General features: G+C 44.2%; 1 protein-coding gene across 1 annotated transcript; it reads right to left on the bottom strand.

The window, feature by feature from the left end:
* Positions 1-970: 970 nt before the first annotated feature.
* On the bottom strand, positions 971-18131 carry SERHL2 (serine hydrolase like 2). Its single transcript, XM_063133636.1, has 12 exons — positions 17983-18131; positions 16187-16336; positions 15982-16095; positions 14672-14713; positions 14042-14061; positions 13791-13859; positions 9122-9234; positions 7088-7167; positions 6401-6435; positions 2945-3009; positions 2512-2596; positions 971-1520 (listed from the first exon to the last, which is right to left on the bottom strand). The coding sequence occupies exons 1-12, from the start codon at positions 17987-17989 to the stop codon at positions 1401-1403; spliced, it is 900 nt and encodes a 299-aa protein (XP_062989706.1). The 5' UTR covers positions 17990-18131; the 3' UTR covers positions 971-1400.
* Positions 18132-19520: the final 1389 nt, after the last annotated feature.

Below are 19520 nucleotides of genomic sequence, written 5' to 3'. Positions count from 1 at the left end.
GCTGAAAGCGAGGAGGAGCTGAGGAGCATTATGACGAAGGTGAAAGAAGAAAGTGCAAAAGCTGGGTTGCAGTTAAACCTCAAAAAAACCAAGATTATGGCAACCAGCTTGATTGATAACTGGCAAATAGAGGGAGAAAACGTGGAGGCAGTGACAGACTTTGTATTTCTGGGTGCAAAGATTACTGCAGACGCTGACTGCAGCCAGGAAATCAGAAGACATTTACTTCTTGGGAGGAGAGCAATGACAAATCTTGATAAAATATAGTTAAGAGCAGAGACACCACACTGACAGCAAAGGTCCGCATAGTTAAAGCAATGGTATTCCCCGTAGTAACCTATGGCTGCGAGAGCTGGACCATAAGGAAAGCTGAGTGAAGGAAGATAGATGCTTTTGAACTGTGGTGTTGGAGGAAAATTCTGAGAGTGCCTTGGACTGCAAGAAGATCAAACCAGTCCATACTCCAGGAAATAAAGCCAGACTGCTCACTTGAGGGAATGGTATTAAAGGCAAAACTGAAGTACTTTGGCCACATAAGGAGAAGACAGGAGACCCTGGAGAAGAAGCTGATGCTAGGGAAAGTGGAAGGCAAAAGGAAGAGGGGCCGACCAAGGACAAGATGGATGGATGATATTCTGGAGGTGACAGACTTGACCTTGGGGAAGCTAGGGGTGGCGACAGACGACAGAAAGCTCTGGCGTGGGTTGGTCCATGAAGTCACGAAGAGTCGGAAACGACTGAACGAATAAACAACAAAATTTTGGAAAGGCAATCTGAAACTGGTTAGGGCTTTTTTTAAAAATTAGAAATAAACCATATTTCCTAAAATACCTTCAGGTTATTACAAAGTTGTTTTTAGCTCCTAACCATCCTGAGTAGCGAAAACCTTTCCCTTTATTGACTTGACGGCTGTTGTCTATTAAGGACACCAGGCTCTGACCTAAAAAAGAAATCTGCTGTGACAAGAACCTTAATATCAAGCACATGAATTTAAAATTTGAAGACAATCCCACAGTCCGCACATATGCTCCTACTCAGCTTTTGTGTATAAAACATCAAGGCATTAAGGAAAATCTGAATCTGACTTAGCCATTCAGTACAAATATAACAAAACTGTTCATACTAAATGCTTCATGGCCAGACAATAATGAATAAGCAGCAAAAAGGTTTTTCCTAATTTAAGGCACATTCTTGGCAATAGTACATATGGTTCAACTGTTCACTCCATCCTACTACAGGAACCTTGGATGTCCAGAAGTTCTCTCCTGTGCAAGCTGTCAATACTAGGGCACAAGCTTTACTCTTGCACAGAGCTCAACAACACTATTCTCTCTAAAGCAGGACCGGGTCTTCACATGGAATCCATCTGTTGGTTAGGACCACTATGATGTTGATGATGGCTACAGATTAGCTTTGAGGTGCTGGTCCTTACTTAAGAAGGTGCTGATTATCCCAGCCACAACCTCAGGCTCATTCAGGTGGACAAAGTGATTTCCAGCAACTCTGACGAAGTGAAAACGCTAAAGGCAAGGGAGAAAATGGTGAGAAACAGATTACACAAGAGAAAATCCAGGGATTTGAAATAGTGTAACTGACAGATGCTATTAACATGTCTTTATTATTAATGACATTTGTATGTGTCCCATAAAAATCTCTGTGTGCCTAATAAACATAACAATTTAAAAGCAGAATGAAATAGAAACCATACAATCAAGAGCAATATACAAACCCGATATGACAAACCCATAGCACATCAAAATTAAACACAGATTTTAAAACAGAGATCCAGACTGCATGAGTCATTTAGAAGGCCTGAGTAAACTGGAAGCACTTCAGCTGGTCTTATTAATGAGCTTGTAAAGGCAGGCTGGGTAATCCAGAAGCTTCTGTATCTGGCAGTGAAAGCTTAGAAGCCATGCAGCAGTTTTAATGAACTCTTAATATGACCTGTGTTCAGTAAAGGCTTAAAAAGAACCAACTCAAAATAAGATTTGGCACTAGTACTAATGTAAATTATGTTACGCTAGTGTACACTACCTCTAACAATCCAATAGTGTTTGCTGGTGCAACAAGTTTTCCAGGACAGACCTGGAAAACCTGTTGAGCTAGAGGGAGCTTATGCTATAGCCATCATGCAAGCTTATTTTACATAATTTTGCTTTTTCCTATCCAGGAGAAGAGCAGAAGCATGCAGGGCACTAAAACTGCACACTGGAATCCTGTGCAAACTGCCCTGTTTTCTTTTTCCTGTTTGCTCTGTTCCCCATTTAGTGATATTTCATTAAGAATTACTTCTAGCTTTTCAAGCCCATCAAAGCAGAGTGATAGAGCAAATTCTGCACCCATTACCAACTTTGTAATGACAACTGTCAGATACATCTAGCCCTATTCCTATATCTTCCTTTGGCGCCTGAGATATGCATACCAAAGTGAGAGAAGCCACTGCACAATAAAGCCAATGCAAAAACAGGCCAAGCCAAGGGTGTCGTCCAGGCTACCCAGTTTACTCACCTCTTTTAGGAAGGTCCTGAATGTTTCCTGGAGTTGATCATCAGGGACAGCATAGTAACTTCCAGAAGAAATCCCACTTTGTGCTCTAGAAAAAAAACTCCAAAGTTTTAGTTGGTTCTGGTTGCACAAATACAGAAATACGTTAAGTAATATGCATGCTATAGTTACGTAAGATTCATCGGTAGCTTGCATTCATCTGTGTGACTGCTGTTGATAAAGGACAGACTAACTTGGCCTGACTGACACTGGGAAGATGCATTGACTAGTGGTTTAATATATGTCCATGGTACCACAGCAGTTCTCTACAAAGCGTTTATTCAGCCTTACTTTTGGAACAGACAGGTGGAGCAATGGATTTTTCTGAATCACCCCCATCAACCCCTTTCTCAGGCAAAAAAACCAACAAATAGTGAGGCACTTATACATCACTTACGTGATCAACAGTACATCAGCCTGGATTGCTTTCAAGATGTTTAAATTTTCATCCCAAGGGATTTGCTACACATGGAATATAAAATGACACACAAGCAAGTGAAACAGACAAGTCTAGCCAGTTTTCTGCATTTTTCTGAGCACATGGGATTTCTTGAAGAGCTTGATGGCTTGCTTGTCTGCATTCCTGAAAATCAGATTGGATGTGTCCAAGCAACTACCCTTCATAATATAGGAAATAGGTTTGAAAATATACCAGGAAGTGTCTGCAAAAGTCAGCCATTAAGTCATTCTCCCTCTTTTAGGCATTTTGTGAAACACTAAAAATCCCTGTGCTTTTATAAAAGAAACCAGTAACAGGCAGAGAAAGAGAAGCTATGAAATTGGTCCATCTAGCTCTGCTATCTCTACATTGACTGGCAGTGACTCTTCAAGGTCTCAGCCAAAGCTGAGATGGGGCTTGGGTTTACTCCAAACTCACGCACAATCACTGAGGTTTCTAGGGTGCTGATTTCTACACCGGTGCAGCAACTGCTTAATACAATCCTGGGTACTGCTTGTTGAAATATATATATATATATATACAACAACAATTGGAGGTGGGGGCTTTCTGCAGCTTTCATTGATTTCAGATCAGCCTTTGACCTGATTTCAAGGGATAGACTATGGGGAAAAACTGAGGCTACCAATACTGATAGGCGACTGCTAACACTCATCCGCAGCCTTTATGAAAACACTTATCTGTGGGTAAGATGTAGTTGTGTGAGTCACTTATCTGGACCTATACCAACCAACTTTCAATGGAGTTAACGTACAGTATTCTCGCTCCTACTCTGTTTAATTTTTATATTCTTTGGTTAAAAATGTAGCAGAGATAAACTCCCACCATCCCAAATTGACAAATAGTCCTCTGTCAATTCTCCTTTACTCAGATCAGTCACTGACAAATAGTCTGAGGCACCTTTTAAGAGCTTTGGACACCTACAGCAAAACGAATTCTTGTTAATGAATTATGCCAAGTCCAAGGTCCTAGATTTTACTAGGAGGAGGATCAAAAACAGGTGGCTGATAAATGAGCATTCTATGGAACAGGTTACAATGTACAGACAACTTGGCTTATTTTACACCAAATATCCTTTCAGCCATGCTTGTATTTACAGTGCCTTGCGTAAATATTCACAGAAATCCCTTTGTCTTGTCCACATTTTGTTGTGTTACAACCTGGAATTAAAATGGAGTTAATCAGGATTTCTTCTCACTGATCTACACAAAATAATCCATAATGCTGAAGTGGGGAAAGAATTTATATGTTTTACAGAATGATTTAGAAATACAAAACTGAGAGGTCTTGATTGCATAAGTATTCACTCTCTTGTGCTGTGATACCCCTAAATCAGCTCTGGTGCAACCAACTGCCTTCAGAAGTCACATAATTAGTTGGAGTCCACATTCAAGTGTCACATGATCTCAGATACAACACACCTGTTTTTGGAAGGCCCCAGAGTTTGTTAGAGAGCATATCTAAATGAACAGCATTAGGAAGGCCAAGGAGCTATCAAATTAAGCTCATGATAAAATTCTAGAGAAGCACTAATCGGGTGGTTATGAAAATATATCCCAAACAATAAACATCCCCCGGAGCACCGTTAAATCCATTATTACAAAATGGAAAGAATATAGCACCAATTGTGACTGCCTAGAGAAGGCTGTCCACCAAAACTCAGTGACCGGGTAAGGAGGGCATTAGTCACACAAGCAACCAAGAGGCCAATGGTAACTGAACGAGCTGGAGAGATCCAAAGCGGAGATGGGAGAAACAATCCATGGGCAACTCACCCGGACAAATATCTTCCATGAAGCTTGGCTTTATGGAAGAGTGGTGAGAAGAAAGCCATAGCTTGGGGAGAGGGGGTAGAACCATAGCAAATCTAGTTTGGATTTTGTTAAAAGTCATGTGGGAGAGACAGCAGACAAGTGGGAAAAGGTTTTCTGGTCTGATGAGACCAAAGTTGAACATTTTGGCCTTAGCGCAAAACACTTATGTGCGGTGCAAAGACAAGAGTGCTCATCGCCCAGAGAACACCATCCCCACGGTGAAGAATGGTGGTGGCAGCATCATGTTAGGAGGACGCTTTTCATTGGCAAGGACTGGGAAGCTAGTCAGGATTGAGGGCAAGACGGATGGAGCCAAATACAGGACATTTCTAGAGGAAAACTGGTTTCAGTTTGCAGGATACCTAGGACTGCAGCGGAGGTTTGCCGTCCAGCCGGATAATGACCTTAAACACACAACCAAAGCTACACTGGAGTAATTTAAAAACAAGAACCTGAATGTCTTAGAATGGCCCAGTCAAAGCCCAGACCTCATTCAGATTGAGAATCTGTGGCAAGACTTGAAAATTGCTGTTCGTAATGGTCGCCATCCAATCTGACAGAGCTTGAGCAATTTTGCCCCCCAAAATGGGCACATATTGCAGGATCCAGTTGCACAAAAGACTCACAGCTGTAATTGCTGCCAAAGGTGCTTCTACCAAGTATTGACTCAGGGGGGTGAATACTTACGCAAGCAACAAATGCCAGTTTATTTTTGTTTAAATAACTTTTGTGCCACAATAAAAATATTTTGAACCTTAAAAGTGTTAAATATGTTGTGTAAATCAAATGGTAAATATGCCAATTAACTCCATTTTAATTCCAGATTGCAACACAACAAAATGTGGACAAGTCAAAGGGTGTGTGTGAATACTTATGCAAGGCACTGTATAACTAAGGCTACTGCTCAGATGCTATACGGTTCACAGATATATGCTTAAAGCAATTATGTCCCATCTGAAGTTATAGAAACCACATTTCTGAGTCATATTTGGAGCCCCAAGGTGTGTATCCAATATAATTTTATGATTAGAAGTGGGGCAAATTTCTATAGAGGCCCGTTCATGAGTACACAAGATAAATCTTTGGCTGAAGATGATTTTCTTTCCTTTGGGATTGGCCCCAGTAACACTAACTGTTGTCTTCCAGACAAAATGGAAAAGGACATTGAATAAGAAATTACAGAATCTGGGATTCTCTCCTAATGTTCTTTCAGCTCTTGGATATTCAAAAGCTAAAGCTACTATCCACCAGCAAATTTGGGATAGTTAATTGCAAAAAAAATAAAAAATAAAATGATTGGCCATATTACACCTTGACTTCAGGGACAATGGGAGGACATTTGTTCTCGAAAGTTATTTGGCAAAACTGACTACATCAAATTAAGAAAATCATTTGGAAAATCATAGCAATTCATTTGACGGGAAGAACTGAGGCAGAGAGACCAACATACCAAAGGCAAGTTAAGAAAGCTCAAGCCTGAAAAGGGATTTGGGCCCAGTTCATCTACATCCAACCTGCTATTCCCACAAACAAAGACATTTGAGAAAAACAGAAATGAAAATAAGATTAGAGCACAGCTTACCATAGCGATTCTCACATCTCTGTTATAAACTAAACCTGCAGAACAAGAGAAGCAGATCTGAGATTTTGTGATACACAAACTTTCCCTCCATTTTCTTTTCCTCTAATACAGCAGTATTGAGGGAAATTATAATCAATGGTAACCTGGAGTGAATGGTGGAACTTGGATTAGGGTTTAAGGGTTGGATCCAAATGTAAAGGTGTGTGACTGCGCGGCCAGATGCAGGCTTCCCCACCACTTCCTCCCCAGGGCAGCCCCTCGAAACCGAGGGTTGGGGAATCCTGCTGAGTGGGGCATGCTGCAGGGACCCCGAAAAACAGACAGAGGCACTTCCCAGGAGCAGAGCCCTTCCGTCCATGTAAGGCAGATCCTGGATTCAACCCTAAAAGCAGAACTGAATACTTAAGCACAGGATACTTCAATTGCTGCACGAGATCAATTGGGATGTTCAAAGCCTTCGGCAGAGTCAAATCACTGGTCCAGCTTGCTCACTAGTGCAACCGGCAGCAGCCTCAGGCAGGACTCTCCAGCAGCCCTGCTACCACAGACCTCTTAATTAGAGAGGGCAGCTATTAAACCGGGGGCTTCTTATGAGTGAAACGACGCGCGCTCTGCCAGCGGACTGCACTCACCTGGTGCCAGGGTTCAGTCCTGCACAACAGTTCGCTCACTGCAGTGTCTCCTTACCTCCTGACACTTCCATAGCCCCTCGCTGCAATAATATATTTCCACTCTCTTCTGTTAGGTGCTTGTTTGCCTCTAATAGCCTATGGGAGTCAAGGGGAAATGTGCACAAGTTGGATGCTGAATAAGTGGGCAGGAAATCTATTCATTGAAGTGCCACCATCTACTTATCCCAGCTACTTATCAAATGTTACACAGCCAAAGCTCTCCATCTTGAATCCCATCTTTCTGCAATCAGCCCAGTTACCTGTTTTTGTTAAGTTTTAGCTTGCCCTTTTTGCAAGTCCTCCTTGTTTCGTTTTATTCAGTTAAGTGCTAACTCAGAGGTAGTGAATGTAGGCCTGTGCAAGCCCCAGGATTCGGCTCCGGAAATCCAAATCCCAGTGGCCATTTTTTGACAGAACCGGCACTTTATGTGCACAGCCCAAGGGAGCCAGTACATTGGAAAGATCCTACAACTCCCAGGATGCACTGCCTGGGAGGGAGGAACTTACTGGGGCCCCAGGAATGGTGCACAGTTGTGACTTCATTGCTGCGATCACCTGGCTGCCCATGTGTTTCATGACGTGCACACCCCTGAATGGATTGCGCAGCCACCCATGTATGTACTGTTCCTGGGCTCCCAGTAAGCCCCTCCCTCCCAGGCAGTGCACCCTGGGAGTTGTAGGATCAGGTCCCTCAGGCTGTGCACATGAAATGTCCGCTCCATCATAAAATGGCCACCAGGATTTGAATTTCCAGATCCAAATCCCAAGGCTTGCACAGGCCTAGCTGAACCTCTTGCAGCCAGAGGGCCAATTCCATTTCAGAGAAGCTGTCGGGGGCCACATTCCAGTGGTGGTCAGGGCAAAAGGAGTGGGGCCAAAATACCAAAATTACCAGGATATTTGAGTTGAAAGCTCTTACTGCATTTCAACCTTTTAGAATGAAGAGAAAACTGCACAAAAGCCAGGAAGCAGTCAATGGGTCAGTGGCCAGGGGAAAGGAGACATGGCTATCTGGGGAAACCCTCAGGGATGGATTTGACCCCAGACCTGAGGGTCTGCACCCTTGTGCTAAGTGTACCCTTTCATCCAAATCCCTAATATTGTAGAACACCACAATTTAACTGGGTTCACAAACTCACAGTAGGCAACATTTCCAAAAGCTGCAACAAAGATATATACTTCCAACCTTAGACTGGCGGAAGCCTGAAGTGAGCCTGGATTGCTTTATTAGCATCTCGTGCTATTGCACCACTTTAGTTCCTTGCGCACTTCCTGAGAGACTAGGAACATAGGAAGCTGCCTTATACAGAGTCAAACCATTGGTCCATCTAGTCCAGTATTGTCGACACTGACTGGCAGCAGCTCCCAAGGGTTGCAGGCAGGATTCTTTCCTCGCCTTACCTGGAGAAACTGGGAATCGAACCAGGGATCTTCTGCGTGCCATGCACGTGCTCCAGCCTGGTGGTTCATTGGTATGAAACAGTAACCAGTTATGTTTGAAAAGCCTGTAAGTTTTTAAAACTTTAAAAGTCTGTGACAGAGCAGGCATTTGAACAAAATACTTAAATTGTGCTACTTCCGATGTCAGAGGCAGTAAGGAGATATACACCAGTTGCTGGGGAACATGGGCAGGAAGGTGCTGTTGCACTCATGTCCTGCTTGTAGGTTTCCCATGGGCAGCTGGTCGGCCACTGTGTGAACAGAATGCTGGACTAGATGGACCCTTGGTCAGACCTAGCATGGCTCTTCTTATGCTCTTAAATTCTGAGCATCAGTTCCCTGCTTGTCCTGCATTTTTGCTCCCCATCCAGTATCCTAGCTGTGGTTTTGTTTGTTTCAAAAGGGAAGAGAATTTGCAACCAAATTGCTCTTATGAAGCACAGTGCCTTTCCTATTCCCCACGCTGAGAAGCAGAGCTTTCAGATCAGCAGATTATGAGGAGGATCAGCCATTGGGCTAAACCTAAAGGCACACATTTGGCAGGTCATCTCCTGCCGTGGCCCAGCACAAGGCCTGAACAACGACTGCAGAGACCAAGGAGAGAACTCACCTCTGAAGAGCCTCTTGAGGGCTGCGCACTTTAGGGGGATGTTGCTGGTTGGCCTCAAATTCCAGCAGTTTCTCAATTACCATTCGCTTTAACTTCAGCATTTTCCCCCAGTCCTAGAAATCAGAAGCAACGATCAGCTTTCTGTAGCTCCTTGTACTCCAGGCCCCTCAAGACACAGAAACAGCAGCAGCCAGCAGAACAAGGCAACAAAGCAACTTGCCAGGATAATTATGGGCCCAAGCCCTCCCTCCTCTGGCAAGTGAATGAGGCGATCAGGGGGATTTCCAGTTTATCATTGTTCCCGACAGATTAGCTTCAGTTTAGAGGTGTGAAGATCATAGAATCGCAGAGTTGGAAGGGGCCTAAAAGGCCATCGAGTCCAACCCCCTGCTCAATGCAGGAATCCACCCTAAAGCATCCCTGACAGATGGTTGTCCAGCTGCCTCTTGAAGGCCTCTAGTGTGGGAGAGCCCACAACCTCCCTAGGTAACTGGTTCCATTGTCGTACTGCTCTAACAGTCAGGAAGTTCTTCCTGATGTCCAGCCGGAATCTGGCTTCCTGTCCTGCACTCTGGGATGATCGAGAAGAGTATTTGAAGAGTGCTATCATGTCTCCCCTCAATCTTCTCTTATCCAGGCTAAACATGCCCAGTTCTTTCAGTCTCTCTTCATAGGGCTTTGTTTCCAGACCCCTGATCAACCTGGTTGCCCTCCTCTGAACACGCTCCAGCTTGTCTGTGTCCTTCTTGAATTGTGGAGCCCAGAACTGGACGCAATACTCTAAATGAGTCCTAACCAGGGCCAAATGGAGAGGAACCAGTACCTCACGTGTTTTGGAAGCTATACTTCTATTAATGCAGCCCAAAATAGCATTTGCCTTTCTTGCAGCGATATCGCACTGTTGGCTCATATTCAGCTTGCGATCTACAACAATTCCAAGATCTTTCTCGTTTGTATTATTGCTGAGCAAAGTATCCCCCCGTCTTGTAACTGTGCCTTTGGTTTCTATTCCCTAAATGTAGAACTTGGCAGTTATCCCTATTAAATTTCATTCTGTTGTTTTCAGCCCAGCACTCCAGCCTATCAAGATCACTTTGAAGTTTGTTTCTGTCTTCCAGGGTATTAGCTATCCCACCCAATTTGGTGTCATCTGCAAATTTGATAAGCGTTCCCTGCACCTCTTTGCCCAAATCATTAATAAAAATGTTGAAGAGCACTGAGCCCAGGACTGAGCCCTGCGGTACCCCACTCGTTGCCTCTCCCCAGTTTGAGAAGGTTCCATTGATAAGTACTCTTTGAGTTCGATTCTGTAGCCAACTGTGAATCTACCTAATAGTTGTTCCATCTAGCCCACTTTTAGATGGGGAAGCAGAGCAAGTCTCTCTGTACAAGAAAACTTTTTCTGGTTGTATTTATACTGCTAACCAACTGGAACAAGCAAAGAACCCAGATTAAAAGCAAGGCTGGAAGAACAGAGAATGGAGCCTGCAGTACAATCCTTGTAATCAGTGAGAAAAAAACCCTTTGCCCTAACCAATTATATTAGGTTGTTATTTATTGTATTTCTATACCGCCTTTCTGTAACCAACCAAGGCGGTTTCCAAAAATTCAGAAAACAAATGAAAAACAAACATAGTAAAACATTAAAAACAACCTTTAAAACCTAAAAATCTAAGCAGCCAAATTGAAAAGATGCATCTTAATTCTCTTCCTGAATGCAGAGAGAATAGGGGCCAACCAGAGGGAGCACACTCCAGAGTGTGGGAGCAAGACAGGAGAAAGCCGTCTCCCACTTGCCCAACAAGCAGGGCTCTATGAGCAGGGGCGGTGGGGGGGGAGGTCTTCAAAAGGGCCTCTCCTGCCGATCTTCATGACAGAGCAGGCTCAGAGAGAGAGAGAGGTGGTTTCGCAGGTAGCCAAGCCCCAAGCCATTTAAGACTTTATAGGTTAACACCACCTTTAATTGTGCCAGGAAAACAACAGGCAATCAGAATTGGGGTGATGTAACTAAGGGGGCCACATTTTGGACCAACTGAAGCTTCTGGACATTCTTCAAGAGTACCCCCACATAGAGCACATGACAGTAGGCGAAGTGTGGTGTAACTAAGGGCATGTCTAGACGGGGCGATATTCTGGGGATCGTCCCTGTGTGTCCACATGACGCACAGGGGATCCCAGGAGCAGGGAGGGATGATCCCTCCCCTTCCCCAGGATGTGGCCCTACCCTTTAATCCCGTTTTTTCCTGCGGTCCCAGGATGATCCCAAGACCACGGGAGGTGTGGCCAGGTGTTCCGTTTTCGTCCCAGCTCCTCATGACTAACCGCGAGGAGCGGGGACCCAGGCACGGAGCTCTTCAGGAGCTCCGTGCCCATTGGGGGTGGGGAGAGGAAATTTAAAAAAACAGTAAAAAACACGAACCTTTGCATGGAGCGCTCCTGCGCTCATCTTCAATAAAAACACAAAATGGTGGGCGTGACGTCCTCCGTCCCCCAGGGACGTCACGCGCCACATGTAGACTGAGGGGGAGGCTCTCACGATCATCATATCGCGTGATCCTCCCGCTCCAGGCTTGTGGTCTAGACATGCCCTAGGGCATCTATGCTGTCAGATCAGACTGACTCCGGAATGGTTGCAGCTGGTGTACTAGTCACAGTTGTGCAAATGCATTCCTCACCACCACTGTCCCCTGAAGATCCAGGGGCGTCGTAGGATGTAAGAGCCCAGCCAAGCTACAAACCGGATCTTCCAGGAGGAGGGTGACCCCATCCAAAACAGGTTGAATCCCAGTTCTGAAGCCACACTTTCTCTTGATCAACAGCATCTTTGCCTTTTTCCTGGATTTAATCTCAGCTTGTTTGATGGATGGGATTCCACCTACATCAAGCTGGCAGTAGCACTTCTTTGTAAAATTATTTGCATTTCTAATTAAAAGCTAAATGTTGTATTTCATCTGGTTAATGAAAGAGAAACCACCTCTCTTTATTAAAGACAGTGTGTTTTACTAGTTGACACTAGGCATTCAGAAATAAGCATCATTGAATTCAAGTGGAGCTTACTTCCAGGTAACTATGTACAAGACTGCAGTCATAATATTTTAAAATGTCAACAAAAGCTACAAATTCTACTTAAAAATAGCCTGATAACACTAACATAATTTATAAACCCAATAATAAAAATGGAGCATGTAGGTATCACAGAAGCCCTTCATTGGTTTTTTTTTATTATATGGTGCTCTCCGTTTACAATAAGGTTGATATAAAAATAAAATAAAGGAGCAAAATGAGTAAGATATTAAAATGAACCTATTTTATAATTTTATTTTTAAGAGCAGGTCCACTGATATTAATTATTTTCATTTCTATACTGCCCAATAGCCAAAGCTTTCTGGGTGGTTCACAAAAATTAAAACCACAAGGTTAAGCATAAAATATAAAATATGGAAGCTTAAAACCTCAGTAGAAAAGTACAACCAAAATAAAACCTAGCAGCAATACAGAGATTTAAAATATACATTTGAAACAGCAGAGCTAAAAGACTAGGATGCTAAAATACTGGGATTTTTTTTTAAAAAAGTCTTCACCGCTCACTGAATGGAGTACAACATAGGTATAAGCTTGGACACCATGTTTTCTGGATTCATTCTGAGGCAATTTATTCAAGTTCTCAGATGTGCCACTGAAAAAACAACGCATCTGGCAATTGATAGCAATCATCTGTAATAGATTTTTCTTGGGAACCTGAAGTATTGGTCATTTATAATTGGTTGTTTCCTGTGTCTTTCAATATCCGCTGTATTTAACTATGGAATGTAGGGCCTAATCCTATGCAGGTTTATACAGAAAAAACTCCCACAACTCCCAGCACTTCTCAGCTAGCAGGAAGATACAGGACTTTTTCTGTCTAAACACGCATAGCATTGTGCCCTTAGAAGTTTTGTTGCTACGTCTGGCAACTGGAAAAAAATGTTTTTTTGTACTTTGCTGTGAATTTGTATATACTTCATGTTACCATTGTGTTGATAAATAATTTTGGTGTTATCATAATAGTTCTCCTGACCCCTTTTTAATATTGTGGTTTGGTCTTGACTGGTCAGGAAACCACTCCTCTTCGTCTGATTAGGACAGCAGTAACGCCACACAAAGGGTTAGGGAGCCACTGTACACTCCGTGGGAGAGTGCTGGGGGATTCCCTCCCTGCCTGTGGACCTTTTTCTCTGCAGGTGAAGAAGGACATTTGTCACCAGGGGCCTCCTCACTGCACCAGCAGCAGAAAAACTCCATCACCGTCACTGTTACAATATTGGCGGGGATAAAAAGGCAGTGGACTGAGGAATCAGCCCCAAATCTCAACAAAGGGAAGAATGGGGGTTCATTGCAATTTTGTCTTGAAAGGTAGAATACAATGTGGGCCTAAACCCAATTCCAAGTAGCAAACAGTTTAGCTGTGGTTTCTACAGCAACTCGAAAAGCAACTTGTCCATTGTAAAGCGAGCAAAGGTATTTTTGTTCTACTCTCTTGCCACATATTCCCCCCTTACAGAGGAAGGCAGAGGTGATGCTGTCTCCCAACTGCCCCATCGCAGGCTTCCCCCACCCACCCAAATATAACCTCCTTTCATTCAGTTTATGTCATGTCTCTCAAATGTATGGAAAGGCTTTGGACGCTAACCTTAGGTCCTGGGCCAAATGATTCCAACAGGATCAGCTTGTCCACCATTTCAGGGAAAACACACGCAAACTAGGAAGACACAGGAAGAGAAAAGGTGTTCAGTTCCTTTATCCCAGGCACAAGTGTCATTTCTATCAATTTTGCTGCCTGGATTACATTTCTTAATTTCATTTTGGTTTAGATACAAAAGAAAATATGTTCCAAAAAGAAAACACTTCTATAGGGGAACACCCCATGAAGAACATACTCACCATGCCTGCAACTACTCCACCTATATGAAAGAAAAGGAAGTGGGGGTTAGGATGAACCCAGAACCAAGACTACCCTTACCCATGTGGGAGGGAGGGAGGCACGCAAAGACGACTTCGAAGCCTGCTCCAGCTGGCCTGTCCCCTTCCTGACCCCACCCGCAGGGCCTCTGATCACCAGCTGCCCTGTGGTAAGGATTCAAGGAGAGCAAGGAGCCAAATGAGGTGAAGACCATATGCCTGCTCCAGTTCCAGCTGGGCTACCCCCTTTCCTCATAGGCCATCTACTACCAACTGCCCTGTGGGAAGGATCCTCATGACCTGTAATATGTTGATATTGTTTATTGGCTGTATGTGTTTGAATGTATTTTGATGTTACTCATAAGACAAACCATCTTGGAGGTCCATATCCTGAAAGGTGAGATGTAAATAATTATAATAAAATAATTAACCCACCCCTTGCATCTCAAGAGTAGAAACTCACTGTTAATGTGACAACAGGTGAACAAAAAGAGAGGAGATCTATGTCTCTGAAAGAAATGCTTCAGTAATATTCAAAATGTTTGGCTAGAAGTTAATTATTCATTAGTACGAAAGAAACATCGAGCTGCCAAAAAACCAAGAGGCACTTACCTAAACTGTGACCCATGAGGGAAAATTGACTCCAATTCAATGCTAAAACGAAAGAAAGATCTCCCTTAGAAAAGAGAGTCTGAGTTAAGACCCAAATAGTCTAAACCCCACATGCTCTACATGGGCAGCAGCATCTAAAAAAGAACATGAGCCCACATCATCCAGACCAACTTTTCACAGCCTGGTGCCCTCCAGTTGTGTTGGACTACAACTCCCATCATACCCAACCGGGGGGGAGGCTAGTCTGAACTGGCATGTGCTATAAACTCAGAGTGTCCCTTTGCACCATTCAAGAGAAATGCCCTGATTGGGAATGTCTAATTGTGTCCTTTGAAGAGCAGATAGCTGAGAAGACGCTTAGGAGGAAGTGGATGATTCCTAGTTTAAAAACCTAGGGGTGGGGTGGCTTTGGAAATGGTATGAGTCTCAGAGGCAGAGAGCTGCTCCATACAGGACATCAACATCTGCAGGACAATGACTCCTTGGTCCCAAGAATTTTTAAATGTTGTCATTATGAAAGCTGAATGGCCATAGCTCACACTCTATGTCACATGGAAACAAGAGGAAGGGAAAGAAAGAAAGAAAGAAAGAAAGAAAGAAAGAAGAAAGAAAGAAAGAAAGAAAGAAAGAAAGAAAGAAAGAAAGAAAGAAAGATCTAAGATCCCCCACCCTAACATGCTCAGCCATCAAAGTGGCTAAAAAGGGCCAAATGTTAAATTTTGTCTATGCTGGGGAAGAGGGGAGAAATGCTTTAACCTTCCCTTGATGGATAAGGTCAAATGTATCCTGACAGTGCTGAAAAAAAGATTCATAAAACGTTTATATCACTCTTCTACAACTCAGTGTTCCAGGTCGTAACTTGCCACATGGCATTTCAGCCCAACCTCTGCTGGCAAACCTAGTGAAAAATCAATGTTTTTATTGTTACAGCTTTTGAGATCAATTCTAACCCTATTGGAACAATGCACAAACTGGAAAACTGTGCCAGTAAGGTGCAAGTGCTCAAAGTGGCCCTCTAAAAGGCTCTTTAATTATGGGCAGAGAAATCTTTGCGCCCCTAGACAGTGTGAGTTTTACTTAGGAGAGTTTGGGGCCTGTCTAAGTAGAAACAGGGCCAAGCGGTTTTAAGTCTGTCCTTGAAAGTGGGTTGATGAGGAATCACACGAAGGTCAGTGGAACCAGGAGCATAATTTTTCACTAGATTTGCCAGGAAGACAGAGACAGAGAGAAAACAAACCTGCAGCCAGGAACAATGTAGATTCAGACCACTGAGAAGCTTTCTATATGCTATAGGGGAGTAAGAAGCTCACCTGCTACTACCCTGCGCACATCATTCACATAGTCTAGGAAGTGATACGGATACCCTGCCGGCCGGTGGGATGACAGGCCATGCCCACCCAAATCCACTGCCATGTAATAACAGTCTGAAAGAACAAGGGCAACAGAAATGAGTCACATACTAATCCACACTCCAGCAGATAACAGAGACCCCCCAATTAATTAGAACAAACCCACCTTTAGGCAGTAAAGGAATGAGCCTGCTGAATGTGTTAGCGTTGTCCTGCCATCCATGCAAACAGACCACAGGTCGGCCTTGTGGAGATCCCCATGCCTTGGCTGCAAGGTGGCCCCAGGGCACCAAGAACTTCAGCTCCGAGACCATGCCTGAAATGAAACAGCAGCAGATCACAGTCCTGGCAAACTTTCACCACACCAGGGCACATGCAGAGAAAGTGAGTCAACTATTCAGCACCGAAAAGAGGTTTTTTCTAAGTGCCACCAGTGAAGACATTTGCTCATGTCTTGTAACCAATTGGACTCCACCTCAATTTCATAAACAGATCCTGGCCCCTCTCTCCAAGCCACCAGCTTAGAGGAGGCCTGCCTGCTCCTTCTCATCCAGCCTTCAAAAGAAAGGTGAAAGCCATCCTTTTAGGCAGGCTTTTAATGCTGTCTGTCCCTCTGCAGTGAGTGTTTCATGAGCTTGCTGTTATAAGTCATCCTTGCAAGTTTATTGAGTTATAGTTTTTATGAGTCCCCATTACAGCCTTTATTATTATTATTATTATTTATTTATATAGCACCATCAATGTACATGGTGCTGTACAGATTACACAGTAAATAGCAAGACCTTCCCCAACCTCTAGTAGTATCTAATGTTAGTTCTTTGTAGAGTAGACCTATTGAAATGAATGGGACAAGTAAGTCTTGACTAACCTCATTCATTTCAATGGCTCTACTCTAACTAGGACTAGCATTGGATATTACATCAGATGATACAGATTAAAACTCCCAACACTGAGCACTGGTCATGGTGGCAGAGGCTGATGGGAGTTATAGTCCAAAAATCTGAAGGCCACCAGGTTGGGGTAGTTATGCCTACCTACGGGCAGCAGTTGGACAGTGCAGTGTGGACTGGCTCTGCCAGACTTCACTTCCCACGGGCCTCAGTGGCAGGACTCCCATTGGGCAAGTTGGGAACCACAGTGAAAGGCATGCCAGGAGTTGAAGTTTTTGTTTTCTGCGAGGACAAGGAAAATCATGGTGGCAGCTTCAAGGAGGCCCTAGCCATGCATTGAGGGTGAGGGTGGGTGGGTAGAGAGAAGGAATTTAATTTGTTTTAAAGTTACCTCACAGAACTAGGACCAGCCTGCCTTGCAGGCTTGTAGTGAGAGAGGGAAAAAAGAAATGTATTTACTTTGTTTAAAGGTTAACTCACAGGCTTAGCACTGGCCTACTACTTTAAGATGATGACGCCGCAGACAGGGCCGGTGCTACCATAGAAGCCACTCAGGCGGCCGCCTAGAGCGCCAAGCTAAGAGGGGCGCCGGGCACAGCGCAGCACTCACGCGCATTGGGCAAGATGGCACCCCACGCCCACCCAGCCAAAGCGAAGCCAGGGACGCTGGGGTGGGGGTGGGGGGTGGCTCCACGTTCGGACTTCCACCCGGAAGCCACCCTCCCAGAGCTGCTTAAAAATCAAAGTTGGCATTTTGGGGGGGGGGGCGGTGCGGTGAAAGTAGCTCACCTTGCCTAGGGCGCAAAATAGTCTGGCACCGGCCCTGGCCGCAGACATATATCTTAGGGCAACTCCGGGTGTATCACCTAGTTATCAATATTCCCTACCGTTCATTGGTGGGGGCTGCAGTGATGCATAATTAGCCAAAGGCTTCCTCCTGGCTACAAAAGCACTTGCCGCAGCACCAGCTTTCCTACCAGCGTGAATTAACAAGGAAAGCCGAAGAATGGACGTGTCATCTCGTCCGAGGTTACAGTAAGAGCAGAACGAGAGGCTTAGTCCCACACCTGACCTGCCATCGCTCCTGCGGTCACCCGTCCAGCTCACTCACGAGGGGCTCGGGAACTTCTTGCTCCTCCCCGGCTGTTCTACAAGAAAAGCAACTTTCCCATCAGCGGTAGCCGGAAGCGCAGAGGAGGCTCTTCCCCTTGCAACCGGCATAGCGAGGGCTTGCAACACTTAAAGGGACCCGGTGCTACTTGGCTCCTACTTTGCATTGTTGCGCAGTGTAGTCCCGTGGAAGTAGACTGTAATTACTAGAGGAATTCAAATAGATGGGCGGTGCAAATCCAGTACATGCTTACTCGGAAGTAAGTCTGCTGCAGTTCAGTGGGATCGCATCCCAAAACTTCAACTTACATAGAGTAAATCCCATTGAACATGGTGGGACTTACTTCTAAGTATACCAGAGCATTGCACTGGGAGAGGAGGTTTTAATCCAAAGGGTTACGGGGTGGTGGTTGTTTTTTACCAACGGCAGGAAAGGCAACTGGTTTGAATAAGCAACTTGACAAAGAGCGTCATGAGCTGAAACCATCACTCATGGTTTGTGTAAATGAGATGCAGTGAATGACTACTGGTGGCTCCCCGGTTGTAGGATGCCCTCCCCCGAGAGTTTCGCCTGGCGCCTGTGTTGTGGTCTTTTCAGTACCAGAAGACTGCTGCTACTACTTCTTTCCCTCCCCTCCCCCTCTCCAGTTTTTTTAGGCTTGTTTATACAGAGCAATGTCCTACAGGGCTGGCTGTGGAATGCTGGGAGTTGTAGGACTTTGCCCCCATAGGATTACAGCCATAAAGTCCTTTAGTGCTTTACACATCCTTTTTGCTAATGTTATTTGCTGTTGCTGATTTACTTTGGTTGCTGGTTTTATTACATTTTAAATTCCATTTGTTTTTATCTTTTCATTTTTTTTACTTTAAACCACCCAGAGAACCTTTGCTATTGAGCCAAATATAAACATTGAAAATAAAATAAATAAAACACCGTCTTTAATGCACATATCTCCATTGTAAGCCATCATTATGTTGTTTTTTCCCCAAGACAGGGAAATGGGCAAGTAACTTTCCCCCACTGTCTCAAGACCACCCATAGCACAATTTTTTATTTATTTATTTATTTATTTATTACATTTTTATACCGCCCAATAGCCGAAGCTCTCTGGGCGGTTCACACAATCCTATACATGTCTACTCAGAAGTAAGTCTCATTGAGTTAGTGCCTTAGTGAGTCATTGGCTGAAGCCTTAATACCTGGACCTTTTTGAGACTCCATTTTCTCCCCCACAATAATTGCCTCCTTGTTAATCATACACTGCAAGTTGTTAAGACATCTTTTCTCTGGGCAGCATTTTTGTGTTGCTGTTGTTTCATATTCACAGCACTCACGCCACAATAGTTTGTTACTAGGGAAAGTTCTATTGCTATTGTTATTCCATTGCTATTGTTCATAAGTGCTATGGGGAATGTGGATGTATAAGCCTCATAGGATACTAATGGATAGTGCTAAGGGCCTTTTCAAGGGAGGGGGGCACAGGCGGCCTCAGCCCTCAC

The sequence above is a fragment of the Elgaria multicarinata genome, chromosome 9 (genome assembly GCF_023053635.1).
Source record: "Elgaria multicarinata webbii isolate HBS135686 ecotype San Diego chromosome 9, rElgMul1.1.pri, whole genome shotgun sequence".
NCBI classification, from domain to species: Eukaryota; Metazoa; Chordata; class Lepidosauria; order Squamata; family Anguidae; genus Elgaria; species Elgaria multicarinata.
This window is presented reverse-complemented; position numbering and strand designations above follow the sequence as displayed.

Excerpts from the sequence above, each read along its gene's own strand:
- SERHL2 (XM_063133636.1), bottom strand. Across the intron at positions 2,597-2,944 it reads GCTGATGTACTGTTGATCAC|AGCACAAAGTGGGATTTCTT; the intron begins GTAAGTGATGTA and ends TTTTTTTTCTAG. Across the intron at positions 1,521-2,511 it reads TCAGGACCTTCCTAAAAGAG|CGTTTTCACTTCGTCAGAGT; the intron begins GTGAGTAAACTG and ends CCTTGCCTTTAG.